Genomic DNA, 25926 nt, shown 5'->3' with positions numbered 1-25926 from the left:
GAGACCAGAACCAGAGACTAGCAGACGGGTCAGAATGGTTAGCACAGTTAGCATCTTTTTATCTGTTTATGTTGTTAGTTAGCTTGTAACTGGCTGACACAGTGTTAGCAGTTGTGCTAATGCTAACTCTCTCTCTGTACTGACAAGGTTTCAGGTGTATTTAGCCCCGCCCCCCGTCCCCACAAGGTGACAGGATTGGTTCCTTAGGATTGTGACGTATGAAACCCTGAATGTTTTTATGAGACTGTCATTGGTTCACTGCAGCTCAAGCTGGAAACACTCAGTCATTGTATTGACTGATTATTTCACTCATCATGTCTTGTATTATATAAAAAACAAAAAACATCTTACACCTGTCGAACACAAACGCCGCCATCTGGCTGCTACTACACTGGGCTAGCTATGCTAACACAACAACCAAAACAAAAGCAGAGACCAGGGCCGCCACTTAGCCCAACTCTACGGCAATAACTTGATACACACACACACACACACACACACACACACACACACACACACACACACACACACAGGTTTTAACCCCCTGGTGTGTTTGCTGTGGAGAGGAGGAAACCTCTGTGGATCATTCAGCTGCAGGTAAAAACCTGCTGAACGTCTGGTTCATGAGTTCTCAGAGAAACAGTCAGAACAAAGGTTAGCATCAGTCTCAACTCTTCCCTGACGTCTCGTGTTCCTCTGGTTTGATTGAGAGAAGTTAAATACTGTGCGGCATGATGTCGTCAAGTGTTAACATTTTATTGGGTCATTTAATCCATTTCAGTGTTAACAGAGAAGCAAACAGCAGATGTTTACAGCAAAGTAAAAAAATTCTTATCACAGATTTTATTTTATTTAGAAACATGTTTTTCTTCTTCAGTAGTATAAACGTGATGCAGTAATAAAGGCACAGGTGTAACCTACTTACTTCTGGACTTTCTCACTTCCCGCCTTCCCTATCGTTCCGCTTAATAAGATCTGCAGTTGTCATGGCAACGAGTCTGTCAGGGTGTACTGCTGCTGTCGGCACACGGGCCGACCAACGTCTCCACCTCGACGATCTCAGTCACCAGGTCTCTGATGAGAGCCACACTGTCCAATGGCGGCTCAGAACTTCCAGGTTGTGATTCGATTGGCTGAGGGTTTTGAAGAAGCTCCTCTTCCACTTGTTCCTCCTTTTCCTCTTCCTCTGCTTGATCTCCATCCTCTTCTGCTTCCTCCTCATCTTCTCGTCTTCTCTCAAGCTCGCCGCCTTTCTCTTCATCCTCTCCCCCCCGTTCAGTCTCCTCCCCTGCTTCCTCCTCATCTTCTCTTCTTCTCTCAAGCTCGCCACCTTTCTCTTCATCCTCTCCTCCCTGTTCAGTCTCCTCCCCTGCTTCCTCCTCATCTTCTCTTCTTCTCTCAAGCTCGCCGCCTTTCTCTTCATCCTCTCCCCCCCGTTCAGTCTCCTCCCCTGTTTCAGCCTCTCTCCCTTTCTCCTCTTTCGCCCTCTCCACCTCCCAGCTGTCTTTGATTTGTCCCGTCAGGTAGACGGCTCTGTCAGTGCTCTGCTGAGCCGCCGGCTGCGTTACAGAAGGTGCCGTCGAGTCGTAACTAATCGCCTCGTTCAGTGTCCCGAGGCTGATTTTCACGGGACTGTCGGGACACGGTGGGTGTGATGGCGAGGGGCAGGAGGGCTGGGTGCAGCAAGCGTCCTCTGATGTTTGATCTGAGGTAGCAGGGTTGTCAGGCGTTGCAGATCGGTCACTTTGAGCAGGTTCAGCTGTGTCATCTGTGGACTGCGGCGAGGACGGAGCGGAGACTGAAGGCTCAGGACTGTCCTGGATGGGATGAGTGGATTCTGGGATTGCAGGGGGGTCAGGTGTTCCAGCTTCACGTGCGGCGGCTGCATCTGAGTCAGGTGCGTCTGAGTCGGAGGAAGCAGCTGCAACTGACTCCATCGTCGACGGTGTGTCAGTTCCACGGTGAACGTCTTCACGGGTTTCCTCCACACCAGAAGCCTCCTCTGCTGCAGGTTCATCAAACTGTTGTGTGACGACAATCACAGGAGACAGAAGCACTGCGCTCGGCTCAGGTCTGTGAGCAGCACTGGGATCAGATTTGACCTCAGTGTTGAGTTCAGGGTCGCTCTGAGGCCGAGCTGTGACCGTCTGACCTCCCTCCTCCGCCACAGGAGCAGATTCTTCCTCCTCGCCGGGCGCCGCTGAGGACGGGTGTCGATCCTGAACGGCTGGGCTGCCTGGTGCAGAGTAAGGAGGCGTCTGTCCCAACAGACTGTACTGACTGATGGTCAGATCCGAAATGTCCAGTAAGAGATTGTTGCTCTTCTTACTGGCAACATCCTGGACCACTGAGGAGAGGGGAAACAGAGTTAATATAGTTATAATGATAATAATAATAATAATAATAAACTTTATTTGTGCAGCACCTTTCATACAAGACATGTAGCTTCACATCAAAGAAAAGACATAAAATGAACATAAAAACACGTTAAAAGCTTTGATCTAAAACAAAAAAATGTAAAAACATTCATGTAAAATGAGATAAAATAATGAATAAAATAATAAATCATTACAGAGACATTTAAGAGAGGGGAGTAAAAGAAGAAGGTAAAGAACGGTAAATACAGAGACTAAAGTAGAATTATATTTATGTTGTTTATGTGTGGAAGCTTTTGAATCAGCATTTACAGCAGAAATGTTTTAAAACTTAATATAAATGAAATAAAATCATATTAATGAATTACTATAGAAAGTGTGGACAAACTGGGATCCTTGATTTTACTGTTTCTGTCTGAATACACAGACAGACACCGTCCGAATGCCGTTACAATACAAGTAATAATAAGGATATAATGTCATCGAACCAACACATCACTTATACCGTGCGTGTGTGTGTGGTGTGAGAGTGTGTGTGTGTGTGTGTGTGTGTGTGTGTGTGTGTGTGTGTGTGTGTGTGTGTGTGTGTGTGTGTGTGTGTACCTGTTTCTATCTCCTTGCTGAGGATGCTTCTCAGCACATCATCATAGACGTTATGAACCAGGATGAAGCTGCTGTAGTCAGAGAAGATGTACTGCTCAAACTGCTGCAGCTCCTGGACACAGAAACAACAGTTAAAACTCTGTGGAAGCACAGAGATGAAAAGAGACTCGGTGAGACTCGGTGAGACTCGGTGAGACTCCAGCAGAGTGTGTGACCTACACTTTTCCACTTGATGTCCATCCTCCTGGTGAGAGCAGGCAGCGTGATCTCCAGCAGAGCCTCCTCATACAGCCTCCTCTGGACAACCCTGCTGTCGTAGTCCAGCTGCTGCTCACACACACGCACGCACACACACACACACACACACACACACACACACACACACACACGCACACACACACACGCACACACACACGCATGCACACACACACACGCACACACACACGCGCATGCACACACACACACGCACACACACACGCGCACACACACAATTATTATTATTAGTCTTAAACCGATGTGTTTTCAGTATGATTAGTTAAGGAATGTAATTCACATTCACCACTTTCCTGCACAGAATATATTTTATATCAAAGTCTTATTTTAGTTGAATGTCATATTAGCATTAGCATTAGCATTAGCATTAGCATTAGCATTAGAAAGCCTTTTTTGTCCTGTAAGCTCTGCATACAACAGAATTGGGAACAAAAACACATCATTTCTAATAAACTAAGAAAAATAATATAAAGAAAATATCTACAGATCATTCAGATATGAGTTGAGTATGTTTTATATTGCACAATAATAATATATGATGCAGTATTGATATATAAATAAAGTGCTGATACATTAATATGATATTGATATATAAATATATGATTAATATATAAATATAATATTGATATATATAGTATTGATATATTAATATAATATTGTCATCCATTCATTACAATCTCTTAATTGCACAAAATATTTTATGAAGAGCATTGATTTTAACAATTGTCTATACACAGTAAATATGTAACTCAAATTTAAAAACACATTTTCTACTGAATTCCTTCACAGAAGCTGAAATCACACGCGATGTGAAGGCGACGTCTCATATTGTGTGACGTCGTTCTTTACCTTCAGTACTCTCTCTTTAGCTCTCTCCATCTTGACAGGAACCTGCGAGGGCTGCAGTTTGGCTGATGATTGGAGGAACAGTTCGAAGGTGTACACAGCACTGTCCAACAGCTGGAAGACACGCACAGCAAACATCACGACACGGACTGAAGAGTTTCACCTGTGACTGCTGTGCTGAGGGAAAGGCCCCGGTGAGACTGGACCTCCAGCAGCAGGTCATACCTGCTCCATCTCCAGATGTGCCGAGTGCACCAGCCTCTGGACGCTGCTCAGCCCGAACCGCTGTTTCAAGTCTTTGAGTAACTCCGTCAGGTTCTTCACCTGCTTGTAGCACTGATCCAGACTGATGGAGCGCAGAGCGAGCAAGGCCTGGAGGACACACACACACACACACACACACAAATAAGACCGTAACCATGAGCTACAAGCAAACTACAAAATAAAATCACCTGGTAAAGACTTGAATCATAGATGCTTTTCTGGAAAGGTCTCTCACCTTCTTTGTCTCCTCTGATCCTCCGTTTGTGGATTTGAAGGCTGAGTCCATCTGTGTGTGGAGTGTGTGCTGCATCCCCTGAATCCCCACGCTTATGTTTTCTGTCAGCACTTCCAGGATGGAGGACAGGTAGGGTGCTACAGAGTCACTGTACACTTTCTCTGCTGCTTCACATATACACACTGGAACACACACACACACACACACACACACACACACACACACAGGAAAACAGTGAAGTGTTTGTCCTCCCACAAAAACAAAGTTCAGTCATTCTGTAGCCATGTTCAGACTGAAGCTCACTGCGCTGCACCTCTGACTTTCTGCTCCAGGAAACAATGAGACGACAGGATCTGGTCCAGGTTGGATCTGATGAGCGCCTGATTGGCTGATGCCGTCTGACGACACGCCCCCCTCAGAGCCTCCAGACCCGCGGTTAGCTGCTCCAGCACCAACGTGTGGGTTGCCTGAACCGTCTAATAACAGCATAACATAAAAACACTGCGTCACAAACACGTGTCACAGTTTTATAACATAAACTTTTAATTGTTTAAAACGTTGTGGCGTGAGCACGTGTGGAACAAAAGAGTTGAAAAATGAAAGCTGGAAGATTAAAATCAGAACTAGATGGAAATAAAGTCTCAAGCTGTGTCCGAAATCACTTCCTGTTTGCAAACCTTATGTGAGTGGCTGGATTCTGAGTGTGAAATACTGCACAGTAAACGCATCATTTAGTGGCCAAAAAGATTCACACAGTGGAATGAAAAATATTGTAACCATGTCATGTGCAAATCCCAAAATGCATTGCTTCACATTTGAGAGGATTAGAAGTTAGAGCCACGTGACACCAGTCAGTCAGTGATGACACTAAATAATGATGATTGACACGTGTCTGAAATCCCAAATTACTGCTCATTGTAAAGTACAGTGTTTATTTTTCAGATTGAGAATTTTGATGAAAATGTCTTTAAACCTGCAGTAACGTGTTTTGGCCACTCGGGGGCAGTGTAACAAGCAACACATGTTATCTGCCTTCTAACAATTTTTGTGGCTAAACACTGACGACTGGGCGTTGGCCTGTTACAGTCTTTAGGTGACAGCGTTTTATATCGTGTGTTACTGTCATTATACTGTTGATTCTCTGATTCCTGAGTCTGTTACTCACTCTCCTCTTTTACATTCAATCTGGCTCTAATGTCCCTTTAGCTGCTTGATGCTCCACTAGCTTCTGCAGCTAACCGCTAACTTCTGTTGAACAGCTCGTGTACACTGGGTTAATCAGAAACACATGTGGAAACATGTGGTGAGGCTGGACCAAAACAGTGAAGACACTGGGACCTAAAATCAAAACAATGAGCTTAAAGACACTAAAAGCTCAGTAGAGCTGCAGAACTGCAGAGTTGGACGTTGATTGTCTGTTCACATTAGAATAATTTGATCTGTCCTTTACTCTTTAATCTCTTGTCTGATTAAGGACAACATGTTGCTGGAGTGTCACTCGTCGTTCAGTGGATCATTCATCACAACAGACACGATTCTGTCTCACTTCATTATTCAGATGATTTTCAGTCGACAGAAGTTTATAATCCAAAAGTCTCTTTTACTCTGGATGCTCCAGCCGACCTCTTCAAGTGTGTGTGTTTAGTGTGTGTCCGGTCTCACTCAATGGAAACACCAGAAAGTCACAACATTGTAAAAAGTTAATGTGCTCGACTGAGGTGGAAAGGTTGCTGTATCCATAAAAATAAAATGTGACAAAGTGAAATGGAAACAGACTTGGCGAATAAACCATGACGCACTGAAACGTTCACTTCACTGCACAGGCAAGAAAAAAAGGAAACAGAATTGTTGTTTTCCATCGTTTCAACTTTGACTGGAGCTCATCCATTCCTTGTTGTTTGTCTCCATGTGTGCTGACATGTGACAGTATGAGAGGGAAACATCTTTTGAAGCTGCACTTGAAATGTGGTTAAATTTGATGATGAAGAAGACGAAGACTTTTCTGTTGTAAACAGGAAACAAACGACTTTGTTCTTGAAATTGACAAAGTAAATCACCAACTCTGTGGCTGGATAAAATGAGGTAAAGACTAAATGCTTGTTTTTCTCTGACAGAACTGTTTCATTGAACTGAATAAACACACCATGTAGTGCGTGCTGCCTTCAAGGACCGTCAGAAAGTAAGTTAAGCGCATACGAATGTTTGTCAGAGCACCACAACTGGAACATCCCTCCCACCCTTCTCGTGTGTGTGTGTGTGTGTGTGTGTTTAACTCACTGCGAACCACTGTCGTATCCTTTCAGCCTTCTTGCCCTTCAGTTTGGACTGAAGCTGACTCTGTAACCATGGCAACACTTCCTCCATCACCTGGGAGGCCAGCACCTACATGATGTGCAAAAAAAATAAATAAAATAAAAAAACACAGGAGACTGAGCAAGTCGACAAAACACCAGAGATGGACATGAAGAGTGTGTGTGTGTGTGTGTGTGTGTGTGTGTACTGACCTGTTCCTCAGTGCCCAGCAGCATTTCCCAGGATTCATAGCATCCTTTGTCCTGCCGGTAGAGGAGCAGCGCTCGGATGTACGCCTGGCTCTCGTAGGAAGACTCACACCAGGGGTCTGCAGGAAGTGATGACTTACGTTACGACTCTGGACTTTGGTTTCAATCATGTTCAGTTTCTTCTGTCAGTAAATCGTCCTCGCGCTCGTCGACACACATCTGACGAGGTTTAGTCACAGGGAACGTTTTGTGAAGTGACACTAATCTAGATAAACTATGGTCACACTCCCAGTGCCTGTTACAACTGATTTGAAGATCTGACTATCGACTCTAAAGCTCCTCTCTGCTTGGCTTCATATCTGACCTCTAAACATGAACCAGCCGAGGTCTGTTGGTTGGTCCTGAGGTTCCCTCTCGCTGGTGACTCTGCCTTCGGTCTATTTGCACTGAGACACTTTAATTGTATTTCTGATTTGCTTGTTTTAACTGTTGCCATGGATGACCTCCATGTTTTAGTTTTATGCCGCTTTGTAACGCGGGTTGAGAAAAATGCTCCATAAATAAAGAACTACTGTTACATTATCACTGATGTTGATGATGCGTCCTATTCTTCTCCATTGTGCATGTTGCCTCATAACCACAAACACACACACACACACACACACACACACACACGCTATTCTAGTGTTGCTATGTTTAACGGTGTTGGGTTTCACATCTCTGATTATCAACATTCCTCTGTTCTGCTTTTCTTCTCATTAGTCCAGTTCTCCCTTGAGGCCTTTGGACTTTCTCTTCTTACTAAATTATTGGAAGAAAATAAGAGGAACTGAAAGCTCCTCCGCTTGCTGAGCACGCTTCCTGTTAATCATCAACACCATCAAGCGCTAAAGCAGCTAAAAACTGACCGGCGTGACTTTGTTTGTCCACTGACGTCACTGACCTGGGGCGTGACCCAGGAATACTGTAGACAAACGTCTCTGTTTGTTCGCTCACCTTGGTCTCACTCAGTCCGAACAGTGAGGGTTAATTCACGCACACACACAGGTTCATCCAGTGTGGACACATCATCTCATTTACAATTTAAATCTAAAAATTTAAAGGTGCAACATATAATTTTTTTTTAAACACCAGTGGTTCATAACATTTAATACATCAAATGAAAATACTGGGCTCCCTGCAGTCAGTGCCCTAATCAGTTTTCTAAATAACTACATGCAGCAGTTAACAAGCTGAAAATCACACACATTTGACTTTTCATCACCTCATAAAGCTGCTGTGGCTAATGTGTTAGCATTGCATCCATGAAACACACCAGACTGTGGAAGAATAGAGGGGGTAGTTTTACTTTGAAAGGGAAAATAAAAACCCAATAACTTAGTGATAATTCTCTGCGGTGACAGTCACTTTAACATTGTCATTCATGTAAAAATATCGACTGGTGCAGCTTTAAGAAACTCTCTCTTTAGGTGGAAGTACTCAACTTAGATGAGATGAATAGAAGGTGATATTTATACTTTATTTCCTACTATCTTAGTTTTAATTTGATCAGATAAAATAGATCAGAAAAGCTGAGCCCCTGGTTTCCTGTAAAGGAGAGTTGCTCTGCCGACACCAGAGGGAGCCACTATCAGTTTATCAGATAAAGTATAGTGTATAGAGACAATCTTATATTGAAAAAATAATTACTCTGGGACTCATAAGATCAACAGTTTCAAGTCTCCTCTAAAGTGAAATAGTCGTTGGCCAGCTGCATGTCACTTCCTGTTACTCTGGTGGCTGTGCAGATATGAACAGCCATGTTTTCGCAACCCGGTGACTTAAGGGGCTTGTTTTTGGTTCGTATCCTAGCTAACCACACAGGAAGCCAACAGCATTAATATTTTTATCTGTCACCAAGGCAACTGCCACCGCAAGTGACAGGTTGAAATAGGTCCAACTGACAAGAGCACTATCAGAAATGTCCTCAGTGGTGGGATGGTGCTTATGACTCACTATAATACTGCACTGGACCAAAGGGGGTCGTTCAAAGGCATGTAGTGTTGTGTTTTTCCCAGTTACTATTTAGTTATTTTGTTGTTCCAATGAACTGTTGATTGTTTTGATTAGAATTCATCCCGAGGATTGTCATTACTGCAGATGAAGTCAGGTGCATCTCCCAGCAGACAGACTCATGGACGGCCCCTGGCCCCAACTATAGTGCTCTTGTTTTGAAATCCTTTGCCAGGGAAGTGGCTCCTGCCTGGTAACCTTTCAGCTCTCTTTGTCTCTATTACTGTATTCACTGGTTAATTAAATGGCGTGACGAAAAAGGACAGTGGAAATTATATTTTGGCTTTTCTCCTGATGGCTAGCGGCCTCCAGTGACAATTCACAGTGTGGAAGTGAAACAGGAAATCCCTCTGTGTCATGATAGAAACCATCATACCGTGGATCATTTGTAAGACGATACAGCAGCACATTTACTTTCTCAGATCGGGTGAAGATAGTCGGCTCAGAGCTGCTGGAGCCGGATCTTACAGTCAGATATTCAGTGTCATGCTGAATATCAGCAGCCTGTCTGTGAAACTTAAAACTAGACTTTATAATCAACTCTTTTCAAGCAGCTCACAACAGGAACATAACGGGGCAAACAGAGTCCTCCAAATTAAACATGAGAGGCTGAAGAACTTTTTTATACATCGCTCTATAAGCTGACAGTAAAGCAGTATTATACTTTGTTAATTACTTTGAGAAGATTGACATGAATCTCAGGTATAAAACTGGCTCATGTGTTTATACATCACATGACCACAAATGTAAAAATAAAGAAATTGGGAAGCTATAAAACCATAATAAGTTGTTTTCATATTTCTCTTTGGATACAGCAAGTACAGCAGCTTTAGAGGTGACGGTTCAGCGTTTGGTTGTTTTAACTTTGGACATCGTTTTCCTTCGATTCCAGTCTTTGTTCTCGACACCATGTCAAGTGGTGATAACAGAATCGTGGCACACGAGTTTCCCTTTCTTCATTTCAACATTTCCATTACTCAGTCGCTTTGAAGACGTCATCCTTTCACAACTGGACCATCAGCGAGTAGAAACCACAAGCAGGAAACAACAAACTCGTCTCCATATGAGCGATGGTTTTAGAGTTTTACTTCTTGTTTTACTTTCATGATAAAAAAACCATTAAATGTTTATTTGTCTCAAGCTAAAAATATGGGATAATAGAAGCCACAAGTAGAGAAGAGTTTAAAGTCAGTAATGTCAATATGAATAGTTGTAAATCCCTCGAGCTTATTGAATCAAGGAATTGAAAAGAAAGACATTTTATTGTTGATGAATTCAATTTATGTGAGAGGAAGTGTTGATGTTTGAAAAGACTGGTATCAATCTTCTCATCTCACTCTCGGAAAGAAAACAAATAACTGTGTTTCCAAAAAATGTCCAAACGCTTCCTTTAGGACAACGGGGCTGCTCTTGTTGATGAGGGTCCTTATCTTTGGCTGGTGTGTTGCATTGTGGGACGTCACTTTATTTTTGTAATTTTTCTCGGGTCTGAATGGAGTTCACATTTCAAACACTGAGACTGAGTTTAAAACTAGAACACAGAGAAAATGTGTGTGTGAGTGTTTTACCAAGGTTGCGGTGTCTAATGCAGGTCTTGAGGGCAGACAGGAAGTGACCACGCTCCTCTTCCTGTTGGAACAGGAAGCAGGTGTGGCCTGTGTATGGCAGGTGCAAATACACAGCAAACTCGTCTGGAGATGACACCACCGAAGAAGAATCCTCCTTCGCGCCTAAACACGCACAATAAAGACACACACAGTTTATTTTCAACAATAAAAGCACCTGAGGTTTATGTTAATTACTGACAGCAGCTCTTGGCTCTTACAAATGCCTTTAATGAAACAACAAGTCCTAAAAAAAGACAAAATGGTTAAAAGAAAACAAGCATCTGTCCGGCGCCACAGTCACATCTACCCCGAAGACTTTGAACACTTTAAAACTGAATGTTGTGGTTTACAGCATAAAACCTTGGCCACACTTTTGGTGGTTGAACTGACCCCGATAGATAACAACCTGGGTTTCAGGAAACAGCTCTTGCGTGGGCCTGAAACCGTAAAGAGCTTTGTTGTTGAGCGTTGTTAGATCATGGTGAGAGCGTGCTGCGTGCTGATTGGCTCACTGATGCTGAACAAACCAGTCAGTCGAGAATGGCTCGGTGCGAATTGTTAAATACTATAGGAATAAGTTAATACTACCGTTGAGTATTCCAGCACAAGTTTGCTCCAGGTGAGCTCGGGACTCTTCCTCTGTGGTCAGCACGCTGCCCCCCGCTGGCTGGAGGACCAACTTGGCGACAGATCCACGGTTGAAAGTCTGCAGGTGGGAACAGAGGGACGAGTCAAAGTTCAACAGCTGCTAGAGTCAGCTCTGCTCTGATTTTATTAAATTATATTTATATTATATTATTTTATTATATGTGATATTTTTCAGTCACTGACACTTTGACAGATTCCACAGAGTTTTAAAAGAACGACATTAGACAGCAGCCGAGTGGCATGAGGTTATGTTTGATATAATACTATAATAGTCCAAGTGTATGATTAACCCTCCTAATGTGTTTACACCTGTAGTGTTTTGGGTCAAATTTGACCCGTTTTTTAATTCATTAATGAATACGGGAAAAAAAACACTAATTATCATCCAGTAAAATGTTTTAACTGCTTAAATAACTTATTTTTCATCCATAAATATAACATACATTCACTTACTTTGAGTTTTTATGTGCCTTAGACCTCGTTTTAACTCAGTGTACAAATCGTTTTTAGTTTAAAATAGGCACAATTGATCCATTTATTGCTTATGATGAAGAGAACAGTTGAATATATTATCAGACCATGACAGGCTGATGATAAACAAAAAAAATGATTCCCAAAATAACTTGTTTGTATTTTCTTATGTTTCCAAATTTGACCCGTTACACAAAGAAAAATAGTCAAAATGTATTTTATTATATTCAGTAGGTCATTGTTGAGGATATCATGAAGTCCTGTTTTGAAGATTGTGTTTATGTGCATGTGTGTCTCTCTGTGTGGTGTGTGTGTGTGTGTGTGTGTGTCTGTCTGTGTGTGCACGTGTCATAGTTACCTCCATGTTGTCATGTATCTCCACTGTGTAGTCTCTCCTCACGACAACGTATTTCTCTCTGCATTTCTTTCCCTGCTCCTCCCAGCAGGAGAACTTCACGTTGCCTTGGTACAGCACCTCCTCTGGAGCGCACTGAGGCTACACACACACACACACACACACACACACACACACACACACACACACACACACACACACACAACATGAATATGCAGGGAGAGTGAAGCAGTGTTGATCGATTGGACTGATTGGCGGGTTCAGCTCCTACCCTGCGTGTGAGCAACAGGCCCCTCCCCTCTTTCTTAGGCTCCACCTCCTGGTGTATGTGTCCGAAGTAGGCTGTGGAGTACTGCTGACGGTAGAACTCACTGAAGCTCTGGAACGTACCGTCAACGAGTCCTGGACACACACAAACACACAAACACACAAGTTTATTAAAAATCATGTCGTGCTGTATGAAGAAATACAAAACTGTCAAAACTCAAACCTGAACTGAATTAATCAACAGATGCCATTTACTGCATGAAAGCACTGGTGCATAGTAGCTTTAATTCAGAAAATGTAGATGTTAAACCTGCACAAAACAATATCTTTATGTTAACAATGCATTACAGAACCATACTTTGCAGCTGATCCTTCAGCCTTTTTTAGCTCATTGTTTTAGTGGAGCATTTCTGTTAATAATAACAATAATAATAATATTTTATTCATAAGCCTTTCAAGGAACTCAAGGAGACCTTACGACGCACAGTAAAAGATAAAAAACCAGTACGAGGCATAAAATACAAAATAAATTATTGTTGGAGACCAAAACAAAGCTTAAAGGAGAGGGGCCGTTGAACTATAGTAACTATTGGCTGGTGAGAAACAACTACAGGTGAATGGTGATGTTGCTGGATGTGTAATATAACTATAACAACTATTTTATAAGTTTGTTTTTGCTCTGTTGTTTTTTCTTGTCCTTGTTTTTCTTCATGTGTAGTTTGTCTTTCACTGGTCGTGTGTTCCTGTTTGTGTATTTGTGTGTTTTTACTCAATGCGCCCTTTCAATTGCCCCCTGTGGACGAATAAAGTTTCTTGAAGTGAATTGAATTGAAACCCGATAACAGCTGCCAACATCTGGGGCCGGTTCCACAGAGATCTCTCAGTGGTGTTGCTCCAGTCTAATGTGAGTCAGACTGTTTAGAAAATAAAGACTGACTCATTTTAAGGCAGAAACATTAAGACACTGAATTTTCAAAGTAAAACGTCCTCGTCGACACAAACGTTTTCTTATTTTGAAAAACATCTTAATTTACCAAGAATTCATTGTACCACAGTCTGACTTCAGATAGTAAATAGATACTGAATTTGTCCAATGAACAACTTGTTTCTATCACGTCACAATGATGCATTAATACACATTTATAGATCTATTAAAGAATCTACATTAATATTACTCTGTGGTTCAGGATGGTAACGTTCGTATTTATTTATACCTTTAAAGCTGAGTTTTGTCAGACGGTGGCAGGACATGAGAGAACTGTAGGACCACTCTCCCTCTGATGTGTTTGAATGTGGATCCGTCCTAATCTGTTGTCTCTCATTTGTTTACAGTGAACAGCTATTATCATGTACACTCTGTCGTCTGACTTTCATCTTACACACACACACACACACACACACAAAGAGATTAGACAACCCATAATAATGTAATAGTTGGAAATGGCTGTAATTACATTCTGGTTTGCAGTGGAGCTTGGTGACAGGATGCGTCTGTGCTGATAACATGTATAGGAATGCACAAAGAAATGAGCACAGAGACTCACAGAGCAAATCATTTTTGTTTCATTTGTTATTTTTGTTTTAAAGCCAAAGTTCATTTGAGGTTAAAATGATTTTATTAAGACTTTAGATTATAATTTCCCTTTTCATGGTACATCCGTTTTTTTTTTTAAAAAAACAAACAACTGTCGTCCTGGTGATTTACAATATCCCCTCGTGTTTCCTGTCTAGCTCTTCACTGACAACTATCTAATAAAGACCAGCGTGAATAGTTATGATCTCCCCTCTCCATCCATGAAGAAATACAACTACAGTCTACAGCCTCCAAAATGACCGAATCAACTCAAACTCATTTAATTTCCATTGAAAGAGAAAATATACAAGTGATGATGTGATGTTCCTTTTCTCGTCTGGAGAATGTGATTTGTAGGCCGGGGCGTCTCTGTAGCACCAAAAAAACCTATGGTGCTAACAATGCACAACAATGTTATGACAAATTTTACCTCCAAAAAAAAACTGCAGCTCCTACACTACACTTGGCCATATTGCGATTTCGATTATATTTCGATTAATTGTGCAGCTCTAGTGTAGATGTTATAATGTGTTCATATACAGGCTGTATATAAAACATGTTAAGACCATTAGACATGAACACAAACTGTGTATTTTAACTTGATATTAAGATCTCGAGCAGATACAAAGTGGAGGATAAACCAACGTAAACAGCACCAACACTTTCACAGTCCAAATGAAGCCTAACTACACTGCAACACTATTTGCCACTTCCACTATGACTAACAAGTGCCAATACCAGTCTGACCCACACCCCTCACAGCTTCTCTTGTGCTTGATATTCATATTAAAGTGTTAGTTTTACCTTTAATGTGGCTGATTTTGGCCTCATCCAACAAGCCAGAAGAAGATGCTCCCATACTGTCTCTGTTTCCCTTCTCCTCAGATGTCTGTAGAAAAAGCTTAATGTAGTTGTTTGAATTTGTGTTCGCAGGAAACCTACATGACAACTAAATGAAGTTGCTCTCATGTGTCAAGAGGGTTTTTTTTTTCTTTTTGCTCAGCTCATTTCCTCTGTGGTGAGATGGGCGGGTGGGACGTAGGTGAGGTTTAGTCACAGCCAGGAGCGGCACAACCTCACCATCTGCTGGTAGGTCTCCAGTCTGACAGTGTGACCTGTGGACCAGGAGAGGAGGCAGGAACAGAAAGGAGCGAAAAGCTGAAGTTAAGAGGAGAATAATATGTGATGAAGAACCAGGAGGAGAGGGGTGGAGAACGGGTGAGAAGACAGAGGAGGAAGTCTGGATTTGAAGAGGGAAGAAGAGAGTAGAGAGGGAGGAGTGAGAGAGAAAGGGAGGAAGAGAATGAAAGAGAGAAGAGGAAACGAGATGTGAAACCTTGTGTAGGTGAAGAGAAAGAGGGATGAGTATGGAGGTAGATTTTTTCTCAATATTATTTATGTGTGATCTGTCAATATAAGACACCCTCCACAAATACAAAACATACATTTGTAAACTCACAAAAAATATCCTGCAAATAAAAAACGGATCTACAAACAAATTTAACGAACAAAAATATATCTGTGAATACAGAATAATTAATTTACAAATAAATTAAAAGCATTAGTGAATATCTTCCTAATATTTACAACTTTCAAACAAACATTTTTGAATCAATCTTTCCTCTTCGCTTGTGGAGTTACCTTTTACACAGAGTTTTGAGACAAACCTGCCGGTCTGAATGAAAAACGACTTCAGTCAACAAGTGATCGCCTGCTGACGCCATTTCCGCTTTTCAAAGTAAGAGCACGCAGTCTTCTTTAAAGCGGTTGTATTTCATCAAATAATCGGCGACAAGTCACGTGCGCTACGTTAACGGTTGTAAGAAATGAAATGACAGAACCTGGTTAAAGTCTCTGATAGTTTGGCTTTTGGTGTTGATATTTGTTTTGTTAAGAAATGACATATTACAATTTTATTGTTCATTGTTAATAAGCAGGCTACGCTAACGTCAACTACTAAACCGGAACCCGTTGCCAGGGTGACAGTAATCAGTCCTGTTGCAGACTGAATGAAAGAAGGGTTCTGACATCCCATACTGATGAAGACTCATTGTAAATAGACCACATTTCATACCCATACAACCTGTAAAGAGATACCTGCTGTCATTTCTTTACCATTGAGTTTATTGTAATCATTCAGTCCATTTGCTGTTTACAGCATAATTGGTATTTTCTACATGTAGGCTACACTCAGTTATCTTCATTTGTCCTGTACAGTCACTGGAACAGCCAACTCATCTCTTACAGGTGGTAATAGTAAGGAATATGTCATAATGCACAATATATACTAAATAAGTGAAAGAAAGGTTCCAAGGTTCATGTACTATAACAAAAGTAAAAACTCCACGATTAAAGATATTTTTATTCTTATGACATCTTATTTATTCATTCAATTTACAGTATATAATTTTTGTATTGTTGAGTGGAATAAAGGGAACTCAGAAAGGATATAATGTAAACATACACAGATCAATGCATTTAGAAAGTATTCAGGCACTTTTCTTTTTTTTTTTTTTTAATTTTCTATTTTATATATATATATATATAATATATATATAACTATATATATATATGATTACACACACACACATTATTATTATTATTATTATTATTATTATTATCATTATCATTATTATTATCATCATTATTATTATTTATTGTTTAATTCATTCATCAATGCAGAATGGCGGCTAGCAGCTTACTAATGCTAATGCTAATGGACTCTACTATGTGAATGAACTGTCCAATCAAATTCAAGTATAAAAATAGGGTCAAAATTTTACTTGTAACTTCAGTGTCACACACTGTGTGGGAACTTTCAGCACCAAGTCTTATAGTTTTCTGCCTTCCATCTGTGCACAGACTTCGACAAAAGCACTTCTTTCACAGTGTCTTTGTGCTACCTCATCACTAATGTAATTTGTTCAGATTTTAATCAGTCTCTTTTACAAGTACAAAATGTCTTCTACACATGCACAATTACAGGTTTACAACGGTTGATTTACAACAACAACAACTACATTTGGAATAACTTGTGAACATCACTTTACAAGTTCAAATTCTTTTGACCCTAATTTGAGCCCATACAGATATGAGGTGTAGTCATGCCAATAACTTACCATTTCTTGCTGGTTCTGTTGTGGTGTGGCGCTGGCCTGAGGTGGATTCTGGTATCCCTGTGAAAACACATAATTATACTAAATAAAACAAACTTTCCATTGCAGGGAAAACCAGGTCATTTAAGGCAGCTGTTCACAAAAGAGTATTGAGTAACATTTTTAACTAAAATTTATTACACTTACCATTATTAACTCAGTCAGGTGCGAGTTATGCAGGAAGCTCCTGTCAGTTTCAAAGGAGGTAGCCGCACAGCTCCAACTGCAGGTACTGTTAACAGGAACCCTGAGACAGATTTTAAAAAGTTGGACTCAAATCGGATTCACGTGTAAAAACATGGTCAACATTTGTACTTGTAACTGCAGTGTCAAACGCTGTGTGGGAACTTTGAGCGCTGAGTTTTATATGCAGTTTTCTGCTCTGTATTTGTGCACATATTAACAAAAGCACTTCATCTTTCACAGTGTCTTTGTGAAACCTCACAATCACAGTGTGCTTTAAATGAAGTTATTGTAAGATGATGCAGGCTGCTTACCTTGCACCGTGAGAAGAAAACATTAAACCAAGATGGCGTCGTAAAGCGGCCGAAATGAGTTTCCTCCGCAGGGTGGCCGGGCTCAGCCTTAGAGATAGGGTGAGGAGCTCGGTCATCCGGGAGGGACTCGGAGTAGAGCCGCTGCTCCTCCATGTCGAGCAGGACGCCCAGTTGAGGTGGGTTCCGGGCATCTGGTTGAGGATTCCTCCTGACGCCTCCCCGGGGAGGTGTTTCGGGAGCATGTCCCACCGGGAGGAGACCTCGGGCCGACCAAAGGACATCAGCTGGAAGGGAGTTTATATCTCTTCGGCTGGCCTTGGAAGCCACTCGGGCATTCTCCGGAGGAAGTGTTGGAATGCTGGGGGATGGGGCCGTCATGGACCTCATTGCTGACGGGCTGCTGCCCCCAGCGACCGGGATCCAGGAAATAGCAGAGAGACGAGACGTAGACGAACGAGAACAAGATGGCGTCCCGTACGGAAACACACCTCAGAACTACGGTGTCCCACAGCGGCCAAACAACACTCGAACCACTTTGCTGAGAAAGTAAATTCAAAGCCTCCGACTCTGTCGGACTTACCTCCGGTACCGGGGCAGTTGATTTCTTCGTGCAGACAGCGTATAAAGCCTGGTGGGAGTTTCAGAGTGTTTGGACCGTGGACTGTTCTCAGAGCCAGGCATGGGACAACTGCGACCTTCCTGCTTTTTGTCTTTCGTATTTAAAGCAAAGTTGGCGCCTTTCGGCCGAAATACCCGTATGTGCGCAGTGCATTAAAGCAGACAGATGTGCGCACCTCTGGCTTTTCCCTCCACGCCCCGTTTTCTGTTCGTGCGATTCTGAAACTGTCACAGGTACGAAAAGTTTCTGCGTTTCTTTGTTCCCCAGTTTACTTTTCTTCTGCGGTTATTCAAATGATTCTGGCAAAGACTCGGCCGGGTCTGGGCCCAGAGATCCGGCTGAAGTGCGGTCCGCCTGGTTTTCCGAGTCCAGCAACCCACAACCAGGCCGGAAGCAGCCACCCGAGCTGGGCGGCCATTACTGTCCTGGCGGTGAGCCTGAAGATAGAAATCACAGAGAATCCATAGATTAACACGAGGGGCTCTGACTTTGTGAAGAATCGACAGATGTAATTTCCAGTAAAATATTGATTAAAAGTCAGAAGTGACAAATGAAAATGTGGAATGGAGGAATTGCATTTCTCTTTTTAATAGTCAGGCTACTGAAGTTATAGAGCTGAAAAGACTTTGAGCCACTAAGTTCCCTCACTAACCCCATAATCTACAGTAGCTGTGTAGAGTTCCTCCTAACAGCTGTCATCCAGATGTTGAATTGGATATAAAGCTTAAGATGTGAAACACTCATTTTAGTGTAAGAAATTACACAAATATTTTATGGCCTCGCAGCATCAGAGCCCCATTCATTGTTCTAGAGCAAACTGGGATTGGTTGCACATTTTAAGTTTCTCCCATTGGTTCCTTACTTTAGAGGAGAGTGCAGCACGTTCACAAATACTCAGCAGTTTGTTCTGGGGCTCAGGAATAACATGTGAATTCTTAAAAAAAAGGGTTGGATTCATCTTTAAATACACAATCCATAGGTCCACAATACAGACAGGGTGGTATAAAACTAATTTAAAAAAATGCTTAATTACAATTCATTAAAATCTATAAAAAACCTTCCTGAAATCTGGATAAAAATTACTTAAAATATAATTTATTTGCACCTGGAAATAGACACAGTTCGTTTTTTTTTTTTCGGTTCACCTGCCCAGTCCTGGTCCAGACAGTCAGTAGCGGTTCCCAGGAGCCCGGCCCACATGTTCCTCCGGCTGACTGTGACACCGCCCACTCCTTTTCCTCGGGGCCGAGTCTGGAAGTCAGTAAGTCGGATGTGACTGGATCTGCCGGTTCTGGAGGCGGATCCGAATTCAGCTGCGATCTGGATTCATTCAATGTGTCGGAGGTGTTGATGCGCTTTTGAAACCAAATACAGCTGGACTTTGGTTTGTGCGCGCGGAAGGTCGATAAAGTTTTGGGGAAAGTTTAATGTGGGAACCGGTTGAGTGTTGGGAGTCTGACCGGACCTGCTGAGTTATCTCCGGCTGCACAGACCTGATCGTTACCTGAGGACCTGTTCCCGCTCTGCTGCAGGAGACATGTGGCGCAGACTGTCACTGCTGATCTTGTGTTGCACTGTGAGAGGACTTGATGCTCTGGAGGCGGACAGAGGCGCGGACTCTTCGCGGGAGAAGATGCCGCTGACCGAGGCGGCAGCGCTGGGTAAACCGGTCCAGGAAGCTCCCTCCGCGGCTACACAGCAGGGGACCCCGGGGAGAGAGGAGCAGTCCGTGGCCGAGCCTCTGGAGGACGAGCTGGACAACCAAGAGAACATCATCAGCCAGGTCAGACAGAGTGATGTGTGCACTAAAAACTTCATTAAGAAAGTCCTTTAATGACTCATTGTGTTCAGAAGACGTTTTACAGACTAAAAAGAAGCATTTATCAATAAGGCATCAATTATACACACAACTACTTTTTCTATAGTATAGTATTTCTATAGTATTTAGTATTTTCTTCTCTTATTATATGATCTTCCCTGTTTAAAGTCCTTAATCGGTGGTAGAAGGTGATTGAATTGAAATGAAGTTCTGTATGAGCCATGCATTATGAAATAGATAAATAAATAAATAAATAAAACCCTGCTAATGATGAGAAATATTAAATTACCAGAACTTCGACCCAAGATCAGTTTAATTTCCCTCATTTGACCTCAAGACTTTTGTGTCTCAGCGGTGACAACTTGGTGCAAAATTTTCCATCCACTTCATAAAGTTCTTTTTTCCTTTACTGTGAATCTTGAATGTCTCATTTCCAACACTGTGACCTGTTAGATGCAGCAGCTCCTCTCTGTCATTTAAACACAACCCAAACAAACACACACAGTTTGTCAGTTCAGCTTAAATGACAGGGTAAATCAGAACCAGAGCTCTCTCTCTCTCTCTCTCTCTCTCTCTCTCTCTCTCTCTCTCTCTCTCTCTGTGTGTGTGTGTGTGTGTGTGTGTGTGTGTGCGTGCGTGCACCATGGCAACAGTTTGCATCCCTCTGGTGGTTGGTTATGTAATATCCTTCAAACTGTAGACGCTCCAAACCAAAATGTGGCTGTTTGTAAACGCCTGTAGCTGCAGATCAGCACACACTCACTGCTTCTTTCAGTTCTCATTCATGCGTTTCTGACTAATATAAAGACTCCAAAATAAATTCATATTAAAGTTTAATACATTATTTCTTTAAAGTTTCCCTCCGTCTGAGTCGAGCTGAAAAAGCTGCAGAGAGAGAAACTCAAGCCGTGTCCTTCTCTTTCAGCTGCTGAGTGATTACGACAAAGTGAAGACGGTGTCGTCAGGCTCCGACTGTGTTTGTCGCTGCATCGTTCGACCAATCAAACGCTCCGACTGCAGCCGTCTCCACGACAGCGATGACCTCGCGTCACCCTCCCAGGATTTTTACACGGTGGAGACGGTTACCAAGGGGACGGACTGTAAGAAGTGCGTGTGCATGGCTCCACCTTCAGCGGTCAACCCCTGCGAGGGAGAGTACAGGTTCAAGAAGCTCCAGGAGGCCAGCAAGGACAACATCAAGGTAGAAACCTTTCTGTCGGCTAGTAAAGACAAATCATTCCTTGAAGCAGTTTAGAGTTTGAACATGATGAAAAGATGTTTAATTCCTTCTTCTGTCTCTTGTCTGTGAAGCTGGCGACTATCATGGACTTGTTGGAAGGCTCTCTGTATGGCATGGACTTGTTAAAGCTCCACTCAGTCACCACCAAACTGCTGACCAGGGTGGACAACATGGAAAAAGTGAGGACGCCTGCACACACACACACACACACACACACACACGTGCACAGTACACCACTCTCTCAAGGCAGTAATTTCCGCTGGATATATGGACGACACGCCGCTCTCACTGTTCAAACACTCAGTTCGATTCACTAAACAGATCCAGATAAATTCATCCAGGTTGCCTTCCTCTGTCGTGTGTCTCAGCCCATTTTAAACTGCTTGTGTGTAAAGCCGCAGCACTCATATTGTTTTTATTCCTGCGCGCCGGCGACAGTCAGAGCGGCAGCCATGTTGTTTTCAGGTTGTTCGTCCGTTCATACGTCCGTCCTCTTCTCGTGGACACGATATCTCAGTAACGCCTTGAAGGAACTTCTTCAGATTTGTTTAAAAAAAAAGTTCAGCTGGACTCAAGGATGAACTGACTTGATTTTGGCGGCTAAAGGTCAAAAGTCAAAGGTCAAGGTCACGGTGACCTCACAAAATACGGTTGAACGCAAACATCTCCAGAACTCCTGAAGGGCATCCCTTCACATTCAGCACAAACATTCACTTGGACTCAACGGTGAACTGATTACACTTTGTTGGCCAAAGGTCAAAGGTCACAAATCACTTTATAGCCATTACTCAAGACTTCACGCATCAGTGCGAGTCTGGATAAACAGGGACGTAACCTGGAAGTAGTCTGAGTGGCGGAGGCGGTGACTTCATTGCAGCCGCTGTGTGACACATTTCAATATGATTCTGGGTTATTGGGAGTTTAAGGTGTTCCTAATAAAGTGCTCAGTGAGTGACGGTGTTCCATCAACAGCACATTAACCTCCTCCACCTTCCCGGCGCCGCTGCAGATGAATGAGTTAGATGTAATGGATCAGTTAGCTGGGGGTGTGATTGGTTGGTTTGCAGGTCGAGCTCACAGCTGCGTGGTCAGCTGAATTGCATATTGGGCGTCGGCAGAGGTTTGTTTCTCCAAGTATTTTCTACTGAACGACATGTTACAGGAAGTGTGTCCAAAAGTTTCATGTCGAGTTTCTCTTCAGACATTCTTCACTGTCTACCATCTGCCAAGTTAAAAAAAAACAGACAGCAGCTGTGGATATGAATTGTGTTTTTTGAGTGAACTAAATTTAATGTTCAACTCTAGGCCTTCACCCGTAACCTCACAGAGAGAGCAAGAGAGAAGGAACGAGCAAAAGAAAAGGAGAAAGAGAAGAAGAGCCAGCAGAAAAAAAAGAAAACGAGTGATCTGGGGAACGTGGGACAGAAAAGCCGAGCGCCTGCCTACACCAACAAGCAGGTATTGACTCTGCGAGCGAGTGAGAAGCAACGACAGACTCCCAACATCTTTTCACTAAAAAAATCTACTGAAAAATTCTTTGTAAACCGGACAGGATGTTGTTTGTGCTGTTGCAGAAGGATTTCGAAGGTCAGCCGAAGAAGAACCAGCAGCAGGACGGTCTGGAGCTACAGCAGCCGACCAGGAACAAGACAGGAACTCAGAAGCCGATCAAAGAGAAGACGGAGCCACGGCTGCCAGTCAAAGACAAGAGCAGCGTCGTCATCAGGGGCGTGACCTATTACAAGGCGGAGGAGGAGAGCTATAAGGAGGAGGAGAGAGGGAGAGGGAAGAGCAGTAAGTCTGACGTACTGATGCTGCTTTTACGTCACACGGTGACGACTATTACAAGATCTTCTCTCATGTTCCTTCTCTTACAGCGAACGTGACGGCGAACACCTCAGACATACTGATCTCTGACCAGCTCCCGCCCGCCAGGACGTCCCCCACCCACAATCCAGCACCCGCCCCCACCGTTGGCAGAGACTACAAGGACCCCCCACCGAGGAGAGCAAGCCAGCCCCCCAAAGATCCCCCCACCACCACCCAACAAACCACAACTACAACCAAACCGGCCCCCACCGCCATGCAACCCACGCCAGAGCCAACAACCGCCAAACTGACGACTACTTCCCAACAAACGACCACTCCCAGGACTCCGCCCACCACACCTGTCGCTCAGCGCAACGCCTCGGCTTCAGATACCAATATAGGTGCACCCACTGCTGCGCCTCCCACGGCGGAGTCTGCGCAGGGAGCCAGAAGTCGCCTCACCTGGACGGAGAGCCCGGCCGACCAACCCAAGACCACCAAAAAGCCCGGTAGAGTTCCCCGTACGGTTTAACAGTTAGTGAGCTGATGAGGTTTTTAGAGTCTCGACTCACTCTGTCGCTCCGTGTGTGTGTGTGTGTGTGTGTGTGTGTGTGTGTGTGTGTGTGTGTTTTGTGTGTGGTTGTGTTTGTTTGTTCCTGCAGGAGTGTGCAAGGACACCGTCGCCAGCCTGTCCGATCCCGTCCAGCACAACTCGTACGGCCAGAGTGAGGGAGCGTGGATGAGAGATGCACGTGGCCACGGCAACGTCATCTACCTTACCAGCGGTCACTATGGCAACAACCTCCTAGAGTTCCGAGACATGGAAACCTTCAAATCAGGTTTATGACTTGTGTGTGTTACATAGAAATTATAATTAGGTTATTATAATATTATTATAATATAATTATAATTAGATTATTAGAAATAACTAAAGAGACATTAGTAAGTTTCACAGTCTCAACATCTGTCAGTCTGACAGTTAAAGTTAGCATACATAGCAGACAAATGTGCTAATGTGGCTAATATATATATATATTAAATATGTTTTAATGACTAAATAAACGATAAAACAATCAAACACAGAGGCTTGTGTGTATAAATTTTGTGTGTGCTCTTCCGGCTCAGGTCAGGTGAGTAACACCTACAAGCTGCCCTACAGTTTCACGGGGACGGGCCACGTCGTGTACAACGGGGCTTTCTACTACAACCGTGCGTTCAGCAGGGACGTCATCAAGTACGACCTGAGACACAGATATGTAGCTGCCTGGACCACACTGCATGACGCCATACTGGAGGAGCAGGCTCACCGGACACAGACTGAAGTAAGACTCACGTTGAAACTAAGCAAATCACGTCTCAGAGATTCCTGTTTTCACACCTGCACAAGCGAATCGTACCGAGAGGGAAAACCAATCAGGGTTCGGTTGAACCGCACTAAAAAGCTCAGGTGTGAAACCCCCTGAGTGTCGCTCTGAGAGCTGGATATAAAGGTAAGGAGCTGGTATCTGTCCTGAGGGCAGTGACGTTGAGCGTGTGCATGTGTTTCTTCCAGGTGGAGTTCGCCGTGGACGAGTCCGGCCTGTGGTTACTCTACCCCGCTCTGGACACGGAGGGCTTTCACCAGGAAGTCATCCTGCTCACCCACCTCCGCCCCCGTGACCTCCTGCCGGTGCGCAGCTTCCGCACGGGCCTCCGGCGTGGTCACTACGGCAACAGTTTCCTGGTGTGCGGCGTGCTTTACGGCGTGGACAGTATGGAGCGTCGCTACGCCAACGTGACGTACGCCTTCGACACACACACGCTCACACACACCGTGCCGAGCCTGGCGTTCACGAACATGCACTCGCACACCTCCCAGCTGGCTTACTGCCCGCTGGACAAGAAGCTGTACGCCTGGGACAACGGACATCAGATGATGTATGACGTCACCTTCGCTTATTAGCGCGGTGGAGGAGACGGAGGAAACGGCGGTTCGACAGGTGGTCAGCGATGTAGCATCCGGCGAGACGTCCAAACAACGACGCTGAGGACAGAAGGAACAGCAGCTCTCTGCTCGGTGGCCGCGGATCTGTGTAACTGAACGTATTTGAATGAGAACCTCGGCTGCTGCTCGCCACACACACTAAAGTCAGAATTACCCAGCGAGGGCCTCGTTTCCCACGACTCAAGATCACAGTTAAGAGGCTTTTCTAAGAGCGTTTCCACACGAACGTCAGCCGTCAGTGGTGCTGAACATGACGCTGAATACATGTAAGGTAACTTTGTTTATTTAAAGCCGTGCTACATATCATCGACACGTCCATCGCGAGGCGACAGTGTTGTGAACGACACAAAGACAAAATGTTTTACACTTAAAACTGAACTCAGTCCTCCGCCTTCACGCAGTCGCCCCCTGGAAGGAAAGTGACTGACGGAGCTGCTGCTGGAGGCAGATGTTAAACTCCTCAACTCATATTCAACCTAAAAACGAGTCGCTACGTTTCCTGAGTGTTAGAAAAGGAAGAAGAGGGAGAGGACATCGGCTCAGTTACACAAATCAACCGCTGGACTAATTGGTGCTTTATCTAAACAGTACCAGCCATTTTACATTGAACATCACTTAACGACACTTAAAACTTCAATAAACGCTGTGGTTCTGTTTCCTCTCAGCCTCCCGCGAGTTGTTAATGTTCAATTATTTCTAAGAGCGTCCTCGGGGAAACTTCTCTTCAGCGTAG

General features: G+C 43.5%; 2 protein-coding genes across 2 annotated transcripts; one reads left to right on the top strand and one right to left on the bottom strand.

The window, feature by feature from the left end:
• Positions 1-723: 723 nt before the first annotated feature.
• On the bottom strand, positions 724-15180 carry LOC111239145 (protein Niban-like). The gene is made up of 14 exons (XM_022768947.1): positions 14875-15180; positions 12502-12632; positions 12234-12371; positions 11345-11462; positions 10718-10879; positions 7101-7216; positions 6874-6978; positions 4910-5072; positions 4597-4778; positions 4323-4469; positions 4101-4211; positions 3198-3305; positions 2979-3090; positions 724-2347 (listed from the first exon to the last, which is right to left on the bottom strand). Exons 1-14 carry the CDS (start codon positions 14927-14929, stop codon positions 1002-1004), a joined length of 2994 nt encoding a protein of 997 aa, XP_022624668.1. The 5' UTR covers positions 14930-15180; the 3' UTR covers positions 724-1001.
• A 2918-nt stretch (positions 15181-18098) lies between these two features.
• Positions 18099-25162, top strand: LOC111239140 (olfactomedin-like protein 2B). The gene is made up of 12 exons (XM_022768941.1): positions 18099-18268; positions 18609-18772; positions 19495-19602; positions 19925-20124; positions 21086-21361; positions 21472-21579; positions 22706-22732; positions 22975-23194; positions 23278-23718; positions 23872-24048; positions 24335-24531; positions 24762-25162. Exons 1-12 carry the CDS (start codon positions 18099-18101, stop codon positions 25149-25151), a joined length of 2478 nt encoding a protein of 825 aa, XP_022624662.1. The 3' UTR covers positions 25152-25162.
• The last annotated feature ends 764 nt before the right edge of the window (positions 25163-25926 follow it).

The sequence above is a fragment of the Seriola dumerili genome, unplaced genomic scaffold (genome assembly GCF_002260705.1).
Source record: "Seriola dumerili isolate Sdu_G_001 unplaced genomic scaffold, Sdu_1.0 BDQW01001892.1, whole genome shotgun sequence".
NCBI classification, from domain to species: domain Eukaryota; kingdom Metazoa; phylum Chordata; class Actinopteri; order Carangiformes; family Carangidae; genus Seriola; species Seriola dumerili.
The sequence above is the reverse complement of the archived record's forward strand: the minus strand, read 5'-3'. Positions and strand labels throughout refer to the sequence as shown.

What these genes read in the sequence shown, in the direction of transcription:
- LOC111239145 (XM_022768947.1), bottom strand. Translation starts at nt 14,929, where the DNA reads ATGGGAGCATCTTCTTCTGGCTTGTTGGATGAGGCCAAAATCAGCCAC. An exon ending in TGCTGGGCACTGAGGAACAG is followed by an intron (nt 6,979 to 7,100) that starts GTCAGTACACAC and finishes CACATCATGTAG; the next exon opens with GTGCTGGCCTCCCAGGTGAT. An exon ending in TGGACATCAAGTGGAAAAGT is followed by an intron (nt 3,091 to 3,197) that starts GTAGGTCACACA and finishes TTCTGTGTCCAG; the next exon opens with GAGCTGCAGCAGTTTGAGCA.
- LOC111239140 (XM_022768941.1), top strand. Translation starts at nt 18,099, where the DNA reads ATGGACCTCATTGCTGACGGGCTGCTGCCCCCAGCGACCGGGATCCAG. An exon ending in GGGGCCGAGTCTGGAAGTCA is followed by an intron (nt 19,603 to 19,924) that starts GTAAGTCGGATG and finishes GCACTGTGAGAG; the next exon opens with GACTTGATGCTCTGGAGGCG. An exon ending in CATGGAAACCTTCAAATCAG is followed by an intron (nt 24,049 to 24,334) that starts GTTTATGACTTG and finishes CTTCCGGCTCAG; the next exon opens with GTCAGGTGAGTAACACCTAC.